General features: G+C 32.6%; 4 protein-coding genes across 4 annotated transcripts; 2 read left to right on the forward strand and 2 right to left on the reverse strand.

Annotated features, from left to right (window-relative positions):
* Window positions 1-3,358: 3,358 nt before the first annotated feature.
* Window positions 3,359-6,333, forward strand: LOC142552664 (transcription factor bHLH30-like). Its single transcript, XM_075662423.1, has 3 exons — window positions 3,359-3,663; window positions 4,033-4,500; window positions 5,237-6,333. Exons 2-3 carry the CDS (start codon window positions 4,033-4,035, stop codon window positions 5,708-5,710), a joined length of 942 nt encoding a protein of 313 aa, XP_075518538.1. The 5' UTR covers window positions 3,359-3,663; the 3' UTR covers window positions 5,711-6,333.
* Window positions 6,334-12,305: 5,972 nt separating this feature from the next.
* On the reverse strand, window positions 12,306-12,793 carry LOC142554372 (small polypeptide DEVIL 4-like). Its single transcript, XM_075665039.1, has one exon. The coding sequence runs from the start codon at window positions 12,644-12,646 to the stop codon at window positions 12,512-12,514; it is 135 nt and encodes a 44-aa protein (XP_075521154.1). The 5' UTR covers window positions 12,647-12,793; the 3' UTR covers window positions 12,306-12,511.
* A 2,533-nt stretch (window positions 12,794-15,326) lies between these two features.
* LOC142552665 (methionine aminopeptidase 1B, chloroplastic) lies at window positions 15,327-18,816 on the forward strand. The gene is made up of 10 exons (XM_075662424.1): window positions 15,327-15,504; window positions 15,842-15,926; window positions 16,275-16,512; window positions 16,794-16,955; window positions 17,034-17,075; window positions 17,252-17,323; window positions 17,453-17,532; window positions 17,807-17,904; window positions 18,352-18,399; window positions 18,564-18,816. Exons 1-10 carry the CDS (start codon window positions 15,363-15,365, stop codon window positions 18,707-18,709), a joined length of 1,113 nt encoding a protein of 370 aa, XP_075518539.1. The 5' UTR covers window positions 15,327-15,362; the 3' UTR covers window positions 18,710-18,816.
* A 2,132-nt stretch (window positions 18,817-20,948) lies between these two features.
* Window positions 20,949-22,434, reverse strand: LOC142554373 (zinc finger protein WIP6-like). Its single transcript, XM_075665040.1, has 2 exons — window positions 21,917-22,434; window positions 20,949-21,444 (listed from the first exon to the last, which is right to left on the reverse strand). Exons 1-2 carry the CDS (start codon window positions 22,280-22,282, stop codon window positions 20,998-21,000), a joined length of 813 nt encoding a protein of 270 aa, XP_075521155.1. The 5' UTR covers window positions 22,283-22,434; the 3' UTR covers window positions 20,949-20,997.
* Between the last annotated feature and the right edge of the window lie 1,382 nt (window positions 22,435-23,816).

Consider the following 23,816-nt stretch of genomic DNA (forward strand, 5'->3'; position numbering starts at 1 on the left):
ATTGTTTTATTATAAGAGCGTCAATATCATATTGTTTTTAAATATTAGAAAAACCTAACTCGAAATTAGGTTATTTAGCAATATATTAAAATTATAAACATAAATCAAAATACTTAAGACTGTTAGCGAATGACTCATTTTTTTCAATTTTTTAGCGAATGACTCAGTTGGAAAACCTAATGAATAATTTAATTAAAATATCCAATGCGCTGTGAACATTATCAATGGCCGCCACTTATAACTACTTTCGGCCGGGCGGCCAATGTGACACAATCAGAGCATAATGCTTTTTAAATTATTATTTGGAAGAGTGAATTAAGTCTAATATGCTGTTCTCTGTGACAACATACTTTTACTTTGTAGATTTTAGCGATTTGACTCCGCAAATTAGTTCGGATTAATTTAGCTTTTAGCTTGTGTTTGGGACGGAATGATTATAGATTTTAAATATATTTGATTATTCGAATAAATCTATCTATCTCTTGCTGATCTATATAAACACAAGTTCAAAAATATGTATCATTTCATATCTACCTTTCAAATATCTTTTCAAATCAAATCAAACGCAACCCTATGTGATTTTATAGATGGAATTTAATCAGTGTGTGAATTAATTTTGACCAGTAAAAAATATATATGTATGAGTGTGACCATCTTAGTACGTACCATTACTCACTTTCCAACAAATCAAAGTAATTAATTAGTTGATTAAATATTTGATTGAGATGATCGGATTTAGATTTTCCCATGGTCCACTGACGATATTGTGAAGTGTCTCAGTCGTGAAATTCTTAACTTTATGGAGTCGTCAGAACTTCTAAAAGGATTGAATTGTTTATTTTTTCAACTCGAAAATCGCACGCCACCTTTCCACTTTTCTCACTTGTGGACCATCTCGCACACTGCAATAATTCATATTAATTTCACGAATTTGACTAATGTTTGTTTTTCCCTTAACAATGTAATGATGAACAATTAAGATATAACCAAGAAATGAGCTGTTACTTATACAATAATTATATCATAATTCATCAAATTAAAAGAGATCGCTGAGTGATCTGGTTTATTATATTTGTTATTTTATTATTTTAATGAAGATTCATCAAAATATATGTGTTTTAGTTAATTAAACTTTACGACTTCCATGAGTTTTCATGTGCGAGGCACTGGATTTATTAATGCGACAACTTAAATATAATTAAACGCTATAATTGAATTACAAACCTAGATTGCTGACCTGCCGTACTTCTCACCATTTTTCAAAGTATAACTATGCGTTGAAAAAATAATAGTTAGGTTAATTGCGAGACGAATTTGTATATTTTTATTTATAAATTAAACATATTGACTCGATTCATACTTAATCATCAAAAGTAATATTTTTGATATAAATTAAAGTGATTCTTTTCCATGAGTTGAGTCGATCTTGAATAGAAAATATTAAATCTATGTGGCTTAATAGCTAAAACGGTAATCGAAAACCATTAATTGTGATTATGCCGCGTGTTTATTAAGTGGAAGTTAATTATGTAATAAATACATTATTAATTTGTGGGGAGGAACATTCGTCATGAATGCGTAAGACTAGTGTCATATCGTTAACCCAACATACAAAGGGGTCTTCTTGGACTATTTTGGTAGTGGGTGTTGCACTTTTTATCATTTACTTAAATAAAATTTATTAAACTTATATAAAGATCTAATAAAAATAATATTTAGTCCATCGCCGTGTGAATACTATGGAGATGAATATAAAACGTGAATATATATATATATATATATATATATATATTTTGTGTGAGACGGTCCCACGAGTCGTATTTAGTGAGACAGATCTCTTTTTTAGGTCATCCATGAAAAAATATTACTTTTTATACTCGGAATATTACTTTTTATTGTGAATATCAGTAGAGTTGACCCGTCTCACAGATAAAGATTCGTGAGACCGTCTCGCAAGAGACCTACTCTATAAAAAATGGAAATTCCATAATATCTAGTTGTAAAATACAACTATTTTATCAATAAATTTTGCATGGGTCGTTAGAGAGAAGTGTAACAATTAATTACTCTCAGGTATACACTAAATCAAAGTATAGGATATGTTACATTTTTTTGTCATGTAATATGTAATTTTTCCACTTTTTGTCCTGTTAATGTTGAATCTATATTTTTAATCATGTAACTTGCCTGTTTTTTTTTTTATTTTTGGTTCTGTTACGCTGAATTTTCACTTTTAATCATGTAACATGCATATTTTTTTCATTTGTGATCTTGTAACTTGTATATTGTTTTTATTTTTGGCCTTTTTATGAGCGACATGCACAACGGACTCCGATAAAAAAGGACCAAAGATTAAAAACATACAATTTACGATAATAAAAATGAAAATCCACTGTATCTAGACAAAAATAAAAAAACGTAATTTATAAGATTAAAAATAAAAAATAATTGTTAACTTGACCAAAAATGAAAAAAAAAAAGTAAATTAAAAGACAAAAAATGCAATTTTCCCCAAAATATGTATGCAATTACACATTTTTGGATGGGTCAAATATATATACATTGATACTGCGAAAAATATACATAGCACTTCATACTTATGTATCTCAATATATATATTTTGTGTTTCTAATTAATTAACTGGTATAAATTAAAAATTGATTTTTTATTAGTCCGAGGAGCTCAAAAACTGGGACAGAAACTGTATGAAGGCAAAAAGGTATAAATAAAGAGAATAAAGGGGGGAGAAGTGTGTTGCAAGACACAATGATTTTATGCACGGGTGTTGGGGGAAGCACAAAGGTTTCGCGTGGTTGCGTACATGCTTACATCTTGAAAATGATAGTGCATAAACAACGTGGAAGCTTGACCACGGGAAACTCAACTCATCTACAAATCCCCATTGTATATATATACTTCATAAGTTATATCATATATCAGAATTCAATTTTACCAGTTAAGTATATTAATAATCTACATATGTGAGTATATACTTAGCACGAACCACGGTTAAAGTTTTTCAGTTCGATAAAAAAAAAAAACGATGTCGCTGTTTGGGTTATTCAGCCTTGAATTAATCATATATATTTCTTTACATAAACTTTAAAGAGTACTACAATTTGCATGATCAGGGTTGTTGGCAAATCTAAAAAAAAAACTCGAGTCACTTTGAACTTGTAGTGTGTGTACACATATATATATTTGCGTATTTGATGGATGGACTCTCACACGACAATAAGTATGTTTTGTTTTCTTTCTTTTTTTCTTTCTGCGCACTGAGGGCGTGCAATTATAGCCTTTGAACCAATCACTAAGCAATATGCCATATTTTAATGTATGGCACATGAGTGAATGTACATGCTCTCAAAAGTTCTCCTCTGATGGCTACGCTAATAGTAATATATATGCGTAGTGAGAGAGAGAAATTAACGGAGTGCCGTAATAAGAAAGCAACAAGATCAACATGTACAGTATAATGCTCTATATATGTTAGGTGTCAAGATGATGGGATTTAATTTATACCATTGTATATGGTGGGGAACCAAAACATACAAACAAACCACGATACAAAAAGAAGTTTAAAGCTTCTTTGGCACAAGTACAAGGAGGAGGAGAAGAAGAGGAAGAGAGAACTGAGGTGCCCGAGCAGATATCTCCATCAAGGTATGTCTTTCGACTTCTTTTCCATTTTCTTTCTTCATTCATCAAGGCCTCCAACAATAATATGGAAAATATAATTATAAAATTTCTGTACCCTAGCTAGATATATATAATAAGAAGTTAGTGTGCTCGAGGATCATATTGATTTACAATTTAATTCCGGCCTTTTGTCTCTTGGAGAAGTAGAATCCAAGTTCTTGATACTTGTCTTTTCACACATTCTTACCTTTTCAATCTTTATGTGAAAAAAAAATGATCATGAAAATGATTTTTGCCACAACCCTAAAGTGGTTTTTCTCTCTAGCTTTATATAACGTTAAGTGTTGCTTTAATCTATCCGAATAGTAAAATTGAGGGATTGTGATGAAACAGATGCAGCAACAAAACACTACTGAGGCATACGGTACTGGAGGACTTGTGAATGGAGGGGCACCAACACTTACTTTTCCTGAAGTATCACAAATCCTGCCGTGGAATCACTCGTTCAACCCGACCCATTTCTCAACCCGTGACTGCGACCCATTCGTACTCCCTCCAACACCAGTACCATGTTATGGAGGTTTCTTCAATAGGAGGCCTTCTGGCTTACAATTTGGGTACGAGGAGCCACTTTCAGACCACCACTTAAGGCTAATTTGTGACCCTTTAGGGCAGGTGATGCACTCAAGATCCGACCCGTTTGGACTCCACGCGGGGCTCCAGAAACTCACAGCTCCAGAAATAATGGATGCCAAGGCTCTTGCAGCTTCCAAGGCACACAGTGAAGCTGAGAGGAGACGCAGAGAAAGAATCAATGCTCATCTTGCTAAGCTTAGAAGTTTACTCCCAAGTACAACTAAAGTAAGTAAAATCAAATCGAATATTAAGTAAAATCAAATCGAATATTCCAATAATCATTATGATGTGGTATATAACATCTTCATGTTTATCCAAATGCATAAAATAATAATCTCTAAGTTTGGTTTTGCATAATATTTTATGGGTTCAAGGATCTATTTAAATAATCCTTCTTTGAAACTTCAAGAATCAGATCCATTATTATAAGACTTTTTTTTTTGAGTTGTTGAATATAAGTCAATTTGATCATGTTTGTAGAAGTTCAAGCGTTAATATCGCTGAATTTGATATAATAAAGAGAAACAATAAAACAGTTAAAAGCTTCCATGGAAAAAAATTGCCGGAATTTGCAGTCAAAATAAGCAGTAGGGTTCACAAAATATATTTAAAAAGACAGACAAAGAGGCATTTTTGTCAGCCATTTGGCTCCTTTCACATTCTACTAAGCCAGCGCCTAGAATCTTAATTTAGACTAGCTGTGAAGCTAGGAAAGCAGCTCGCACTTGAGTTTTAAATTTGTAATATTTTTAAAATTCTTTAATTATTTTTTAAAATCAATTGCTTAGATGGAACACGATACTTTTAGTCAGGAAAAACGATGCGACTTAAGCGGGGATTTCCTTATTTCAGTGCATGAAAACGAGCAAGTGCTTGAATTTTGTTTATCAAAGAATGAATTTAGATTAGAGGGTGGCGGAATTGACTTTGTATTAAATACATATATTTTGTTATTCTGCAGACAGACAAAGCTTCATTGCTAGCAGAAGTAATCCAACATTTGAAGGACCTAAGGCGCCAAACTTCTCAAATATCAGAAACAAATCAAGTCCCAACAGAGATAAACGAATTAACAGTGGATAACTCATTAGATGAAGAAGGTAAACTCTTGATCAAAGCTTCAATCTGCTGCGAAGACAGGCCAGATCTCTTATCAGACCTAATCCAAACCCTCAAGTCTTTGAAGTTGAGGACACTTAAAGCCGAAATTACGACACTCGGGGGACGAGTAAAGAATGTGCTTTTCATCACTGAAGACGATCAAGATTTATCAGAGAGTAGTAGTAACGACGATGATCATGAGGAGCAGCAACACCAGCAGTACTGTATAGATTCTATACAGGAAGCTCTTAAAGCAGTAATGGAGAAGTATAATGGAGATGATTCTGGTTCAGGGAGCGTTAAGAGGCAAAGAACAAACTATCAATTTTCTTGAAAAGGTCCCTTCAATTTTTCATTAAAAAATCTTTCGCGTGGTTAAATTATTTGTGTTGTTTTTAGCTACTAATTTGGTTTGTGCATGCTGGGATTGGGATTGTAGTTGAAATGGTGAGAATCAAAGTGAGAAAGAAATCTTTTTCGTGTTTAGAATAACCTTAGATCAGAACCCAACAAAGAAATTGATCAGAGGTTTCTTGATTCGATTTGGGCTTGTTTCTTTTTCCCAGATTTTCATCTGGAAAACAAACTTCTACCCTCCTTACGTCACATAGCGAGTGACATTAGGTTTCCAAGAAAAGGTGACGATATTATTTTTTCAGTATACGTCTCCTCCGCCACCTCAACAACCACCGCCTGCCCCGCCGACATGTCTCTTGGTGAGGATGGATTAATTTCTTTTATTATTAGAGTCAAAATTAGATGTGATAGAGTACATGAACTGGGAATTTTCTTATGACTGGCCATCACGAAATATATATGTATTGAGTGGAATACGTACAAAAGTGCAAGATTTTTTATTGCACTTCTAGCAAAAAAAAAAAAAAAAAAATTGAATTAATGATTTGTATTCGTCTTAAGTTGCTATTGTTTTTACTTTTGATTAATGGCCACGTGTAATTTTCCAATTCATTGATAGGTTTATAATAATTAATTTCAGGACACACACGCACACTATTTTTAAATCAAAGAAGTATATTAGAAAATAAAAATATATACACCAAGTAGTAGTAGTAGTAGTAATAATAATAATAATATGAATTAACGTAAATGAGATTCAAAAAATTTCATTGATTGCATCACATCATATTTATTTGATTAGGAACATTTTCTTATTTATAGTTATGCTAATGATTGACAAATTTTTTTGTTTGGATATTTCGGCTTTCGAAACTATATCGAGGCCGAACACCCTAACTAGCCAGTCTGTGAATTTTAATATTCCTTGGCATGCAACATTATGTTATAAATGTATCATATTGAACATCATTAAAACTAAAAAGAATAGTTTACAAAATCAGAAATATTATACTAATTAAACAAGTCTTTTGAAATAATAGATCTCTTAATTAGTTACCATTCATCTCTTTAAGTTTACAACAATATGTATTTTTAACACTTTATCAATGAAAAACATTAATTTCTCGAGTAATGAATATTTTGTTTCTAAAAAAATTACAATTATCACAGTTTAGATATTTTATTTTCACCCGACAGTAAAGAGCAGTATTCGGGTCACGAACCTGGAGACTCTTACAGGTCATTAGGGTTGTCTAATTCTCGAACCCAACATACTTCGTTCATTGATGGGCCAAATAGAGACTATATATGGGCCAGGCCTGAAAATTATTTCAGGGATCCAAAATTCAGTTCATTGAATCACACACTCTTTTTTCTTTTCTTAATAGTCTATGGGGGTGGGCGGACTCTAACGACTCGAACTCGAGTCTTACACGAGGAAAGTAAGGTGAGACCATGGGAAGCTAATGCTCGGTCTCAATGACACACTATATCTATAGGCTGTGCAGGGGCGTAGTCAAGATTTTAAAATAGGGTGGGGGTTGGATATTGAAAATGTAAATATTATTTAATGTATTTTTTAATTTTTTTGTTATATTTTGTATAATATGAACTAGATAAATTTTAAAATTCATCTTAAGAATTTAATATATCAAGATATATGATAAATATCATTTATAATAATGAACTTTTAAAATAAATTCATAGTAAAGTAAGTAAAAAATTGAATGTACATATGCATTATTCATTCAAATAATTTAGTTATACAATTTGTACTCTAATAATTATCACTTAATTTTATTATTATTTAGTATTTATATTTTTTTAGTTTATTCAATATATTTATGCAAATACATATATATATATATATATATATATATATATATATATATATATGTTATAATGTAGAATTAGAATGAGTAAATATATAAATTAAGATAACCCTATAGATACCGAATAAGCTCAAATGCTAGATTATTTAAAACTCATAGAAATTCATGTATAAAAATTTTGCTCACTGACTAAAATTTCTAAAATACATAACTATATATACATATTAATCCCGATATTAAGTTGAGCTAAAGCCCACCCTAACCCCTAGTGAAGTTACGCCCCTTAGGCTGTGTGTGTGTTTCCTATGGATTAACAGCCAATCCATTCTTCTTCTTTTTATTATTTATTCACAACCATTCTAAGTTATAGTGTAAATTAGGTCTATATTAAATGAAAACTATCGACGAAAGAAAAATTATACATGCACTATAACATTTTTATTTTAAGAAGCCATATTTGCTATACACACACATGCATGTGTGTGCACACACATATTTATTTGAGCGAATATAGAAGAATAATGCTAAAGGTACAACCAAAATATCGTACAACGATATTTACAATAATTACATCGTGATATTTTGCTATTATTTCGTGAGATTTCGTTATTATTTCATGAGATTTTGTATTGAATTTATCGTGAGATTTTGATAAATGAAAGTTTCTGTATAAATTTGGTTTTACTTATAACATTGTTCAATATAGAAATATGCAAGCGTATGATACAGTTGCATGCACGTGATTTTGTTGGAATGTGTTCATAATTTGATCTCCTACCCCAGGAATTCTGAAAGTACAGACGTGTTTTCTTGGGCTCTGAACCACAGAATAAAGGGCACTTATTGTGGATCCAAGATTTTAGTACACGAGGGATAAGATTAATCTGGATACAGTAATTATAAACATAAGTTTATGTATATGTTTTTTAAAAAACTATGAAGTAGACCTTAGCTTGTGCGAGGTTGACAAAATAATATATGCAGCTTCAGCCGTTTAATTAAAACATACAAACAACAATATTAGATAAAATTATTGCACGGTAATCGAACGATACACCGATGTATTTGGATTATTTAATTTGTAGCGACAAAATATATAGTAATTTGAATAAAAATTTGTGTAGTAAAAGTTCCTAATTTAACTCATGCAGGCATGAAAGCTGGTGGTAGCAATTATTCTTGTTTGGTGGCGAATTGAAGACAATGCAAGTTAAGCAGTGGTAGAAAAGGTGAAGAGAGTGAGAAGATAAGGCTGCGATATGGACTCATCACCTTTGTGTTTGGTTTTTACTATACGCAGCGAAAGTAAATGATCTCAAATTCAAATCCTTGCAATATACATTAAGACAAGAGGTTTTTTGTTAATTTAGAATTAAGCCAGATTGATATTGTTTTTCGAAATTTAATCCTAAATATTTTCTGAATAACATTTTTGGTTCTATAAGTTAATTTTTTATTTTTCTTATATTATCGGTCAATGCACAATTTTATAATTTTATTACACTAACTTGTAAATTTTTTTTAAAGTCATTTTCTACCTGAATGATGACATGACACCGAAAAATGTTGTCGTTGTATTGGATATTTTCAGTATGTTCAATATCACTTCAACACTTCAATGAAAAATAACTATAATTTGTAATAAAAAGTGGTTGAGGGGTATATTAGTTGTCTCACATCGGTTGAATATAATCTATAAAGTTGCATATATAGACTTGGACAATCTTCCCACATTGAGCTAACTTTTGGTCTTGGATTATGTCTAAATTTCAATCTTTTAATATTTTGGTTGGATGGGAACAGTATGTGGGGGACAAGGAGATTTCTTTTTGGATTTTTTATACATCCGATCCACATCATGGCTGACGCTTTCTACCTTACTCGCCAAAATATTTATTTGGGGTGTTAATTTTATTTCTACACACCAATTTGTAATATCGTTTTAATTTGTTCAAGGTTAAATTTAAACAGTAGTACGAATTAACGAAATCGAGCTCATGAGATCAAAAATATATAAAATCTATAATCTATCATTTGAACTCTAAAACACAGGATTCTTCCCGTCGACGGCCCATTTTAATTTAAATTTTATTTCATTTGGACCTTCATACATCGACATATCTTGTAAGTTGTAATCCGTTCGAAAGAGTGATAACTATTTATCTTGTTTGAAATATTTTTGCATTCAAAAGAAGCCAACAAAGAATGGACAAGAAAGAGATATTTGTGCAACATTTAGAAGATTTTCCAGTTGCGATGCACTTTTTCATGTGGCATCGTCACGTGGATTTGATAAAGTATGAAACATTTGAAAGTTAATAGAAATAGAACTTCTGGCAATAAAAGGTCCCGTGATTTCTCTTAGCACCTGACAATGTGATGGAAAAAAAAAAGACATTTAATTATATTTTAAGTGATAAGAGAAAATGAAAACAACATTCACAGAATATATATAATATTCAATTTGAATCAGGGATATATAGTACAAAGCGAAAAGTGCAAAATATTAAAATCATAATATATTATAAAATAAATTTGAAATAATTAAGTTTATATATGTTATATCAGACATTGAGTAATACCATATATATCTTTTAGGATTTAAAAATGGTCATAATTAAAATCACTTGACCCACAAAGCTTGTTTTTATAGCTTGACCAAAGATCTAATTTCATAATATATATGATATGTCCGGATAAAAAGTTATGTTTCTTTCTTGGGAGTGCTTGAAACCACGTAGATGGATCATGGGATGAGTATATTACACACTGGGAAAGCAAATAACGTTAATAGGAAAGTCACTTCGGCGCTTTAGTCAGTTAAATACTCACACAGAGGAAAGTGCTATATAGAAAGTATATAGTGAGTGTTTGTGAAAAATGTTAAGTAAATGTCTTAAATGATCTAGTGAACCCGAGTATTTATAGAGGAAAAGGTAATAAAGACCTTGTTTTTAGTGACCGGCTACTCCTCATGATCGAACGATTGTTCATTCTCTGCCTACCTGAAACTATCACTATTAACAACTCATATTGTTTACAGTCTTGTTACATCGCCCTTACATGCACTCAGGGACGGAGCCACCACCCCAAAGGCTGGGGTGAGCTCAAGCCCAGGCTACATTTTTTGGCCCAATTAGGAATATGGAATGAGTTCTTTTTTTTTTTTTTTTTTTAATTTTAGCCTTGTATTATTAATTTTTAGCCCATTTCCTGAGAGTTTTCTTTCATAGCCCATTTCATGAGGGGTTTTTGGCCTAATTTTTATTTGATTTATATTATTTAACGTTGTTTATCGATTCATTCAGCCCAAGATCAAAATATTTTCTGGCTACATCCCTGCATGCGTTGATTGACAAATCAATGATTTCGAGGCAGAGTGATACATACATATGGGCCCAAAATCGATATCTATCCCGAGATGCTCGGATAGTGCTCATGATGTGAGGACACAAACAAATCTCTGATCCATTATCCCTTGTCTTCTTATACCGCTCATGCTAAGCTGGAGGCTCGAGTTTGTTTTTATATGCGTTGGTCTAATTAGTTTTCCTAATTGTTGTATATCCAGATATTGTTTATATAAGAGCATTTTCTTAGCCCGAGCCAGTTCTTGACTCGGCCTCCATTGGCTTCCCGGTCTTTCTTATTCTGCCCGAGTCTAAGGATGACCCTAGCTCTCTTTCCGAGACATCACCACATATAGTAATTCACTTATCTTTTTAAGAGATTCAATTAAATTGTTAATGGTAATAACTTAACAGTATGCTGTTAGGTTAACGACAAGCAAAATAAACAAGATTATCTTAGGCATTAGTAAACTAGTTTTGAACTTTAAGGCAACCCAATAATTGCTCAAAACTAATAAATTCGATGAACAAAAATGGACACGTTTATACACTCATATATTTGCGTTTATTTATGTTTTTTGGTTTACACACAAAAAATATATATCATGAATTTTCAATGCTTTTTAAAAAATATATAATTATCCTCTAATTGTCTCATAAAGTTTCAATTATTTTCAAAGAGTTATTATTAAAACCTTGTTGATTTATAAAGGATTTGATATTACTAATGCCCGGTGCCCTTGGAGTAGTTACGAGTTGTCGATGGGATATATAGTTTGACTGGTTGAGATTAAAATTAATAATTGGTTTTGACTTGTGAGAAAAAAGAATCCCCGGCCCCCAGTTGGCTTTAATGCAAAGAAAAATACCCTGAAAACATAATGTTTAAGTAGGGTACATAAAACATTATGATTATGTACATAGATACAAATATATTATGAGAAATTCATCTAAAGTATTGAGTTATAGAAACACGTGAAATGATATTTTCATTGGTACAAAATCTTTTAAACTTAAACTTAAGAGTAATCTCAAAGTTAACAATATAATGTTATTTTAGATATTGAAAAATTGAGCTTGTACATGTTTACATTATTTACTATAGCGAAACCCAGTTTATATTTACATTAAATATTCGTTCGTTATTATATTCTAAAGTTATGCTTTAATCAGTTTGTACACATAATTAACACAAACTGGACTACTTATAAATTTTTAGCTGTAATTTATACGCTCTAGATAAGAGATTAAAGGAGCATCGGTACAAAATATAGTCCAAAGAAAGAATCTATATTTGAGAAGCTTCTTTCTTCCTGTACGTATGAATTCTATTAGACTCAAAAAGATACATTGGAAGAATCGGTTGGAACACAAAATTAAATGATAATAATCATCATTCCAATTCAAGCTACCGGATTTACACAAGAAGCCACATGAAAGGCAAAAATAGTACAAAATTGTCAAGATCTAGGCTAACACTGGCCACCCGCCGCACATATGTACACTCTAACGAAGCCAGGAAAAAAAAAACAAGGAAAAAATCGTGCAAACAAAAGAAAATAGAAAAAGAAAAAGGGATGGATGAGCGATGAAAGTTCAATCATGGTAACAAAGAAGCATAACCACACATCTCCTGATAATGTAGAGCTTAGCCCTTTGCTCCCTAAGCACTCTTCCAAGCCCCCTACTCGAAATGCCCCTCTTGCTGCTACTCTTCATCGTCATGTTCATTTTATGATGATTGAAAATGACCCTTTAATTTCCTTCTGATCTAAATCAACGCAGAATCAGATAAACTCTTCTTCTTGCGAAAAAAACCGAAGAAAATTCTTGAGTTTTTTGATGGAAGAAGTGGGGTTCTTATAGGGGAGAGATCTATGTGTGCATTGGTCGATTAAAGAGGCAACTGTTGTGGCCTTTAGGTTCTTAAAGAGGCCCCCCCCCCACCCCACCGCACTTGCGGAAACCTTACACCACACCTTAACCTTTCCCATTTAGGTATTATTGTTATTATTATAACACAATAAGATTACTAATTATTAATAATCTAAGTAAATGTCATTTTTTTTCTTTGAAAAAAATAATAAAAGTTGTTATTATTGATTCGAAAATAATAATTACGTAAAATAATCATCGTGGCCTTTGTCATAATTAATTTTTATTTTATAGCATAATTACCACAATTTGCGCTTTAAAATATATATATATATATATATATATATATATTTGAGGTTAAATCCCTCTACATTTATTAATTTGTTCCTAGCTGTTATTAAAATTGGGGATGCTATTATTGTTGATTTAATTTTATTAACACATTTAAATATAATATATCAACAGTCAAAGTGCCACAAATGGCCGTGCCATATTCCACTCCAACGTATATATTTATTTAGTTTTTATTATTATTTATTGAGTGGTTATGAACCCAAGGAACAGAGGTTTCTAGGGTGTGACCAATTTATAATTTGTCCACATTAATATATAATATTCATTGTCCAGGTTTGTTCGTACATTTTTAATAAAAAAATTGTTTTTTTTTAAAAAAAGCAACCCACTTGCTTCTTCTCGTGCTCCTCCCATGCTTAAACTTTTAGCGGGCCCATGTTATTCTATATAAAGAAATGATTTAATAAAACAAAATTTAATAAAGAATAAATAAAATTTAAAACTTGTCGTATTTTCACATAATTATATTCGACTCAACTGCTATGAAATAGCTACATAAAATTAGGTGCCGTATGTATGTATATACGGAATGAAGATATATAACAAAAAATTGAATTTCGATAATCACGGAAGACAGGAAGAGCAGTAGAGATTAATTAAATAAAAAAGTTACACGATAATCTAAGTCTGTATTTGTATTTTGTAGTGTCCCATGCTGGAATTAAAATTCATTATGTGTTGTACAGTCAGAAATAAAGTCAGGTCACACGTGAAGGTCTCGTGGTTTGATATAGCCATGGCTCCCCCTTGTCTCGACATTTCATCTTATAAAATTTATAAAATACATTTCATCTTATAAAATTTATGATATGATTTTATAGTATTATATTATATCTACCCACCCTGTATTATTAACGTGGACCGACTTAAAGTAGCTATGTAGTCATGGTGTTTTTTTCGTTAACCAAAATACTCATATTCACAAACGACTAGGTTTTTCATTTATTTGTGTGTGACGGTTCCATCAGGTTAATATATTTTCAGTGACAAATATGCTGATTTTGTGAAAAATATTTTTGAAATAAAATGTAATATTTTTGTTAGATGAGATATTTTTCACTTCAAATTATCATATTTTTTACTAAAAAATATGAACATGGTCGAACCATCTTACATAAATTAATCTACGTAACAATTGCATAAGAATAACATATATTGCAAGATATTTTTCATAACAAAAAAAAAATTATACTTTTATGATTGGATCAAGTCGAAAATATGTCTCACAAAATTGATACTTGAAAATGTCTTGCAAGCGTTTTTGTGCTCTCAACTTAAAAAATATTCAACTTATTTAATTAAAAAATCCATAAAAAAATATTTCAGTGAATTTATATCTCATCTATTACTTCTATACCCTGATAAAATATATTTTTATTTATGTTTTTGAATTTTTAAATGATTATGAAAGATTATTCTATAACCATTGTTTAAAGCTATTAGTTTTAATATAATCTCTAAATTTTCACAAAAAAATTTATTTTTAATATAAAAAAAATTAATATACATGGACGTATAGCGTGCTAAAGGACACTAATGCTGATTATAATTAAATTCATCTGTGTTACTGAACATGTAACGCGGCCATCAGTTTCCCCTAATCTCTGGACTTCTTCAAACGGCCACTGCTAATATATTTTATTTATTTATTTATTCATACACTTAGCTTCGCACTGCAAACACTTGTAATAACAATTGCCATTGCCACCCGACTCTTTTAAAACTGGACAGACAAAACTTGTGTGAGACGGTTTTACGGGTCGTATTTTGTTAGGCGGATCTCTTATTTGGATTATACACGAAAATTGTTACTTTTTATGCTAAGAGTATTATTTTTAATTGTGAATATTGGTAGGATTGACCCGTCTCACAGATAAAAATTCGTGAGATTATCTCACAAAAAATCTACTTTCACACTGACCCCTCTTCTCAAATAACAATTTTGATTTTAAACAAAAAAAACTCTTGTTGTGCTTTAGATTTTGGGCCTGTGGTGGCCCAAAAGATTAGACTTGTACTGAGATAATTGGGCAAAATTTTGTCCTGTGGGTTGGGCCTAAATATTCGATTCGTACTGCGATGTTTGGGCAAATTTGAGGGGCAAAGTTTGGGTTGTGAATAGCAAGCCCAGAATGTTACGAAATTTACTAATAAAATATTTTTTCTCATTATCCCTTGGGAATTGTCATCGAACGCTAATGAACGAGCTAACATAGGAATGGCGTCTGCAAATACTTCATTTTCACTTGGCACAGCTGCCGCTCTACAACTCTCAATCAATGGAAACGCCAATTTTTCAGGGTCTTCCACTCTTTTCATGGGCTCCCCAATCTCCTCCGGTCGAACTTTACATTTCTCTAGTACGTCCCTTCTTTCTACCTTGTCTGTGTTCAGTTACATACTACTGGGAATTTGAAGTGGTTTTTCTATGATGCGCGCGGGGGGTTGGGGGATGGTGGCTTGATCGAGAAGTAGAATGTTACTATCTTGGGATTTTGGATTCACTTCTCTAAAGAATTATGAAGTGACAGTGAGCCAAAGTTTAAATGGGTGAATTTGGTGTATTGGGATGATGCATAAATGCTGGAAGAAATACGATTTTATGTTTTTATGGGTAAAATAGCCCATTGTGTCCGCGAAAACTGTTTTCTTGTGACCTTATTAGCCTCCAATTTTCTTGGATACATTTTTTGACAGGACATGAAGGTTCAAAATTAACCAAGCGGCTTGTAATTGAATCAAAAAGGATATCTGGTTTGGAGGAGGCAATCAGAATTAGGAGGTAAAGTATGCATCTGTAGGTTTCTATTTTGGTTCATGCGGATTAGTTCAATTATTTATCAATGTTGTCAGCAAAATGAAGTATAGGCTGAATTCTGATTTTTTTTCTTTCTAAAGTACCATCTTTAATGTGTTTTTTCTCACGGTGAATATTTCTGTTTTGAGCCGCTTGAATAGAAATTTTCTCTGCTACCTTCCAACTTCCGTATGATTGATAAATTGTTTCCGCGGTCTACATCTTTTCGCAAAACATGTTCCTTTCCAGTGTATTTCAGTGTAGATTTTAAAGAGAGTGTGATAATGGTGAATTGTTACAAAATATTAAATTTCATTTTCTACTGATGCATAGGCAACGTGAGCTTCAAACATCATCAAAATCTGATAGAAGACCTGCTTTGAGGCGTGGAAAAATATATCCTAGACTTTCTGTGCCTGATAATATTCCAAAGCCTCCTTATGTTAGTTCAAAATTGTTGCCAGAAATTTCCAGTGAACATCAAATTCATGATCCTGAAGGAATTGCTCGCATGAAGGCTGCATGTGAGCTTGCTGCTCGGGTGCTGGACTACGCTGGATCATTAGTATGGGTGAGAATTCTCATGATCTGTTTTTTTTTTTTTTTTGGGTTTCCGGACTTTCTAGCACAAGTTATTTCAATACCAAAAAGACCAACATATTTAAATTATTTGGATAATTGGAACATTTTATCCAAATTTCATCGGGTTTGACTCGAAAAGCTCGTAGTATGACAGAATTAGTGAAAAGAAACTTGTTTTTTGAATAGATTCCTACGATCGTATATGTACATTATGGAAGTTGTACTTTTTCCTGTTCAAGGAAATTTACTTATCATCATATTTCATTTCAGCCATCAATAAACACCAATGAAATTGATATAGCTGTTCACAAAATGATCATTGATGCGGGTGCCTATCCTTCACCTCTAGGATACGGGGGCTTTCCAAAGAGCGTTTGCACTTCAGTTAATGAGTGTATGTGTCATGGAATACCCGATTCTCGCCAATTACAGGTTTTATGTGGATTATTTGGCATCCTCTACCTGCAGATATTCAATTTTTTGCGACTAAAAAATTTATTTGTTATGCAGGATGGTGATATAATAAATATTGATGTAACAGTCTACTTAAATGTATGTTTTTTTATTATTAAAAACTGGCAAAATACCATTGTCTACTTTCCCTCTAAATTGAAATGTTACCATGCATAATATTTATTTTCTTATTACAAGAAACTTTCTGCACAACTATATGCATTCAAGTCTTTGCTCTTAATTGATTTATTTCCTATTAATTCTGTTCTTTCCAGGGTTATCATGGAGATACATCCAAGACCTTTTTGTGCGGAAACGTGAATGATGCAATGAAACAACTTGTAAAGGTAGCTTTCTTTTTATATTGTTCCGACAAGTCTTTTATGATGCTTCTGTCCTTTAGTTTTGGTGAGTAAGTAATTATATAATTGTTACAATAAAACGAGCTCCTGATTTACATTCCTATTTGATGTCAGGTGACAGAAGAATGCATGCATAGAGCTATAGATGTTTGCAAGCACGGTGCCCCTTTCAAGATTATTGGGCAGATGATCAGGTACTTGAGGCTACCTTTTCATGCTTATTTGGTGGCGTTTAGTGCATCAATGCTAGTTGGGCGGCCCATTTTTCTTTTTTTTCCTTTCGGGCCAAAAGCACACCGAAAAAAGTTGGTACTTCAAGAGGGCTTAGGATATGTCATGATTGCACTTAGTCAGAATAGCCTTTGCCAAACAATTTTACTTTGCTTTAAACTAACGATGCACGACTATTTTCATTGAATGCTACTTTTGGGTTCTCAAGCTCTTGTTTGCTATTGTTTGTTTCCTCAGTGAGCATGCTGAAAAATATGGCTATGGCGTGGTGGACCGGTTTGTTGGACATGGCGTTGGGAAAATTTTTCACTCTGAACCTCTCATATTTCACCAACGTGAGCAATTCATTGGAAGTTGTCATTTAACTTGCTTATCAATTAGACAATAATGAATTCAGATGGAAGAAATTCAATATGATTAATAAAAATATCCTTCAAGATTGAGAAGTCTGAACGTTGGATAAGTAACGTTCATTCCCGCTAAAGATGGCACCCATGCATATTTGCTCTAAGGTTGGATCACATAACCTCAAATCAATCAAGCTAGTGTTGATACACAGTAAAAGTTGATGCATCCATTAAAAACTGAGCTTGCAATGATGTAGCTTCTTGACGCTTCTTATTTATTTGAGTGTTTACAACATGAAAGTCCGAATTAATGCCTCGTAAATGTATCCCTCTTTCAGCAAGTATGCTTGCTTATTTCATTAGCCCATCTCTATGTTATCCTTTTATTCCTAATAGCCTAGTTATCCGTTTTTGTATATTCAATTTCTATAATAGGTAATGACAAGCCGGGCAACATGGTTGAAGGACAAACATTTACAATCGGTGAGTGTGGTATTTTTTGGTATTATTTGAATTAATTAAGAAGGCGCTCTTGTTTCCTGTAAAACGTACTGAACTTTGCCAATGGATTTCATCGTGGATATTGTTTTTTTGTTTTTATTTTTTCGAGCATTTTTGGAAATGAACTCCGTGATTTGTTGCTGCAGAACCGATTCTTACGTTGGGAACAACGGATTGCATAACGTGGCCAGACAAATGGACTACCTTAACAGCAGATGGCAGCGCTGCAGCACAGTTTGAGCATACTATTCTCATCACGAAAACCGGCCCTGAAATTCTAACTAAATGTTGAAGGGCCCAATTGTTTTTGGGGGCTTGTCCTGGAACATAGAAACAACGAATTCGGTTTTTCCGGATTATTTTATTTCCCGTGGAATTGATCAAGCAACCTGATCAAGATGAAGGGTGGTCTCTACATGCTACTGTCATTTCAAGAAGCGTTCTTCGAACCATTACAGTACATATTGACAATAGATTTGAAGTAGAGCAGATTCTTCAGTACTCGGGGTACGATTTCTATGTTGGCATCAGAACCCTGGAAGATTTGAACATCATGAATTGCATTCCATAATGTATAATGTTTTTTTCACTACAACCATGTTCCACTTTTTTTTTTATATAATGAATGGCAGTACAGTGAAAATAAACCGAGACAACTGATGGGAAAGCTCAAATTTGGTAGCAAAATATGCAGCTCCTCGTAGAAATGGACGAATCAAATGCTCAAAATTACCAGATTATAACTACTGCAGACATCACTGAACTAGAAGCCACAGTACGCAAATGTACATCAATGACCAAGAAACAAGTTGCAGAAAACATTCAAAAATAGAGGAGATAATTAACCGGAAAAAAACGGCTCGCATACGAATCATGATGCTAATGAAGGAAACAACTAGAGGATGGATATCTATGTATCACCACAGAGATGTTAACTCTTTATAGAAAATAGATCGAGTCAAATGATCCGATAAATGCAAAGAAAAAGACCAAGATTTTTTTTAAAAAAAATACCAAAATCTAGAAGATATAAAAGTAAATTTGAAATTTGGTAATTCAAACTCTAAAAGCTTGTTCAAGTGAAAGATGATTATTAAATCTACATATGCAAGTTTAAAAAGTCAAAACTTTATTAAGTAGATCTAAGACATTTAACAAAAACAGCCGAAAAGGCCTCGATATGTATAGATCCAAGATACTATGCAGTGAGTAAGCAAAGAACAGAAAATAAATAAAGAAAGTAGGCGCAGTGAATGTAAGAGAATTTATGTACATACGTGTTTTTTTTTTCTTTTTGTCTGAAAAGTTAAAAGTGAAATGTTTTGGGTCTGGTGAATGAAATGCCACCAAGCAGTGGTCCGTTCTTACCCCCTGACACAAAGTGCTGAAGTTTTAAACGCATTTAATTTAATTCACTAATTAGGTAATAATTATATATTTCTGTTTCAAAAATTAAATTAGGTTATTCGTGAATCGTGACCTTGTTTGTGGAAATTGAATTATTGATAATAGTCTGTTAAAATAATAATTTTGGCAAGTGGTGAAAGTCTTGTAATTTGCTACTGAACAGTACGTATTTTCAGAAACTGTACCACATCTCTGACATCATCTGCGAGTTCTGCCATTGTTTCTCTTGACCAATGTGTGCTTACAAAAAACAAGTATATACACTCAAAAAAATAGTTATATTTTTTAAAATTTTAACTTTTTATTTATAAATATTATATATTTTTAATTTATATATATTATTTCGATATATACCGAAAATTTTCAAATTTAATATTGTTATCGTACCGAAAATTTCGCTATCAATATCATATCGTACCAAAAAGTTTATGTAAATTCGTTATTTTTCAATACGACAATTTCGATTGTGTCCAAAAAATTCGATATTTTTTCTCACCCTTATTAAACCAACCTCGTATTTGGTTAATTGCCCAGTAAATGAACTGCCACTTCAAAGTAGTTAATAAATCATGGGTAATGCATTTCATATGTCTAATGTCTCAAAACAAACCATACACACATTATCTAGGACTTAATTAAACGGATGCAATGTTGGAAATTTTAAATTGGTAAATATTCATATCATTTCATGTAAACGTCTAAATCTATACGTACGCCTCTCGTCTTTTATACACAATTAAGTTTTCAATCCTTGTTTACAAATTTTCCAAAGCAGAAAAGTGAGGATTTAGTCCTAGGTTGAAGTTACCTTTTCCATTTTTAAAGTACAGTTTCACGCTTCGAAATTTTCTCTCAAGTGATGTTTTCTAATACAAAAAGCCTATACTAAATATTTCATTTTTATATATTTTTTTTAACGAAACTCATGCATCGCGTGTTCCAAATCTTCTAATTATATTCACATGCTTCTAACATCATTAAAGAAAACAAAATCGGATGAAGTATATATAAAACATGAAGAAAAATATATGATAGAAGCAGTAAATAAATTGAAAATTGTTGGAAATTCTGATCACTACTGAAAAACCTTCGAGATTTTTATAGCAAAGATCACACTTGGAAACATACATTTACTGCTCCTTGATCAAAATCCCTCATCTATAATCCTTAATTTCAAACCACGTCTTCCTCTTGTTCAAATGCATCCATCTCAATCTCAGTATTATAATAATAGGAGTAAAAATTCTCACTTTGCGGCGCATGGCCTCGCCCAAATGAACGTACGTGATCCTTTAGCGATCTTTTATGTTTAAAATCGGAACCACAAATACAAAACCAAATCTTTCCGCAGTTCTTTTCGTGTGTGCGCCAATCCCCTCGGACAGCAAATGGCTTACCACATTTCCGACAGCCGAAAGGTTTTGCGCCATGTTTCCGCTTGTAATGTGTTTGCAGCGTTCGAAAATCCTTTAGTGGCTTCGATCGTGGATGTTCTATGTTGTTCTTACAGCCTTCTGCGCAGCAGTAACACGGGAGTCTCAGAATTGAGGAAGCTGGTTTTGTTCCCTTCAAAGACTCATGCCCTTTTCTGTATTCCGAGCCATGCCCCCACATATGCATCTAGATAAGAGCAAGATTATACAAGGACATTAATTAGGGCAAAAAAATGTATAATCTACCGAGTTAGTGTTACATCTGATATTTTTGGAGCATTTGGGAAAGAGAAAATGGAGCATAATTTTCTTAGCAGCCACAAGTTTGTATCATGTATCTTACAATCTAAATGTCTTTAATTTACAATTAATCTTAGTTTTAGACCCTTTTTCTAGATTTTCTTAGCGCAGGTACAAACGACGCGATGACTGTGATGTAATTATACTAACGCAAAAAATTATTTAGCTAGCTCTTGCATGAGCTCCTTGATCAGGAAGATCTGTGCCTGTGTATGTATATATATAGACAGCAAATGCTGATTTTGAGAATACAATCAGAAAATTTGACGAGTTTAAAAAATTCATTTGAATCTTGACTTAGAATTCTAGAATTCTTAACAATTCTTTCAAAGAAAAAAATATAATAGGATAATTAGAACCTGCATGTTGTTGTATCTGTTGAAAGTCTTGTTGCAGACAGAACAAGAAAATTGTGTAGGGCCAACAAGAATTTGAGCTGGAGTTGGAATCCAGAACTGTTTTTCATTAGAGCTTTCTGCGGCGGCAATGACTACTGAGGATGATGAAGCCGAATTAGGCGAGCCGATATGAGAAGAGACAGTACTGACACCTGCTGCTTTTCCACCACCGGAGTTTTTGAAATCCTGCTGTGGCAGCTTGTACTCACCGAAGCTGGGGTTGAACTTTGGCACCGGTGGTCCGAGAGAAAGTACAGTTGAGCAGCCATAATCATCTTCTTCATCATGTTCCGAAGTACAGAAACCCTCACGAGTACGAAATTGCATGGTGATATAATTGTATTCTTGGTTTAATTAATAGACAAATAATATTGAATATGGAGTGACAATATCAGATTTTGGAATGTGAGAATATTGCTCAATTTTTACTGAGATTTTTTTTTATTTTATTTTGTGTTTGCTAGCACGTGGAATGTTGGATTTTGGAGTGTTTGCTTATGAAGGAGACAAAATATAGGGAAGAAGGAAGGGTTTTTTTTTTTTCTTTTTTAAATTTATGGAAGAAGGATGCATTGAATATTGAACCATATTTTTTTTTGCTTCACAACACATTAATTACACCGTGCGTTGTTAATCACTCTGTCACAAGATTATTTATTTATTTTCATCTTAGTTACTGTCCAATTTAAGTTCTCTGTATCTTCCCTTTTTAACATATTTTTTTTTCCTGTTTTCTATGTTTAATTGTATGCCGCAATGGTCAAGCTAGTCGAAGCGAATGTCGTACAAGATACTAATCTCGAACAATTTGATGAAAGCTGGACTAGATTCGACCTTAGTTTCTAATTTACCTTAATTGATTCAACTCAAACTACTGGATCCTTGGTTTGATCCCATGATTACTCAAAATAAGAGTGATCGAACGACAATTTTGAAACGCTAAATCAGCTGATGTGACTGACTTCCGAACAGACTATAGATTTGTGATTGATTGGTACAGGCACAAGTCTTCTTGAAAACAACTGTCAATTACAAACTGCCTCTTTTATTTGGGTTCTACGCCCTGATTGGTCTATATTATTGGGGATCGAATCTTATTTTAAAAAAAACATTCGGAGAAACAATTATCTATATAATTTTGAGAAAATATTCCTTTCGATGTTACCCATATTAAAGTGTACCTCTATTCACTTGTACCTTTGTTCCGCGTGCATACAAATGACAGTCTCTTTTTGCTCTGCAACATTCGATTATTTTCGCCGAGGAAATTTTTCATGAACTTTTACATGATGGAAATAACCACCTTGTAAAACTATTCCCTTTCCTAATTGAAGTAGGTTTGAGTTATATTTCCGAGTTAGATACAAGGTTCTGTGTTGCATAGGGGAACCGTTTCGAAATTTATGCGAGGTATTTGGTCGATTGAAACTAATACAAACCAGTCAAATAACATTACATATTAAACGATACCAAAAGTGTCAGAAAGAATACTGCTAGATTGCGCTGGGCCAATTAATGAGCTAATCCAAAATAAAAATCCGGTGAGGTCGCACGCAACACAACCCAGTTTGGGCACAAATCTTATCAATAACCTCTCACTTTTACACTCACCAAAATTTTCCGTTTAAGGTAACAAAATTGAAGTCCCGATAAAGGTGGTCTGACTGAGCAGAAGCCCCATAATGCTGATGGATACATCCGTCTTAATGTCATCGTCTGAACCGTATATTGAAATATATCTGGTCTGAATTTTATATTTAATGAGAATGACAAATTAAAGTGGAGCTTTTAAATGGGTCTGTTTCCAGATTTTGCAATACGAGTTTGAATTTTTAATTTCTTGATGAGAATAGGTGAAGTT

Source organism: Primulina tabacum, chromosome 8 (genome assembly GCF_025594145.1).
Source record: "Primulina tabacum isolate GXHZ01 chromosome 8, ASM2559414v2, whole genome shotgun sequence".
Taxonomy (NCBI): Eukaryota; Viridiplantae; Streptophyta; class Magnoliopsida; order Lamiales; family Gesneriaceae; genus Primulina; species Primulina tabacum.

Excerpts from the sequence above, each read along its gene's own strand:
- LOC142552664 (XM_075662423.1), top strand. The coding sequence starts at position 4,033 with ATGCAGCAACAAAACACTACTGAGGCATACGGTACTGGAGGACTTGTG. Across the intron at positions 4,501-5,236 it reads TACTCCCAAGTACAACTAAA|ACAGACAAAGCTTCATTGCT; the intron begins GTAAGTAAAATC and ends GTTATTCTGCAG.
- LOC142554373 (XM_075665040.1), bottom strand. The coding sequence starts at position 22,282 with ATGCAATTTCGTACTCGTGAGGGTTTCTGTACTTCGGAACATGATGAA. Across the intron at positions 21,445-21,916 it reads ACAGATACAACAACATGCAG|ATGCATATGTGGGGGCATGG; the intron begins GTTCTAATTATC and ends GCTCTTATCTAG.
- LOC142554372 (XM_075665039.1), bottom strand. The coding sequence starts at position 12,646 with ATGAACATGACGATGAAGAGTAGCAGCAAGAGGGGCATTTCGAGTAGG.
- LOC142552665 (XM_075662424.1), top strand. The coding sequence starts at position 15,363 with ATGGCGTCTGCAAATACTTCATTTTCACTTGGCACAGCTGCCGCTCTA. Across the intron at positions 15,927-16,274 it reads GAGGCAATCAGAATTAGGAG|GCAACGTGAGCTTCAAACAT; the intron begins GTAAAGTATGCA and ends ACTGATGCATAG. Across the intron at positions 18,400-18,563 it reads AGGACAAACATTTACAATCG|AACCGATTCTTACGTTGGGA; the intron begins GTGAGTGTGGTA and ends TTGTTGCTGCAG.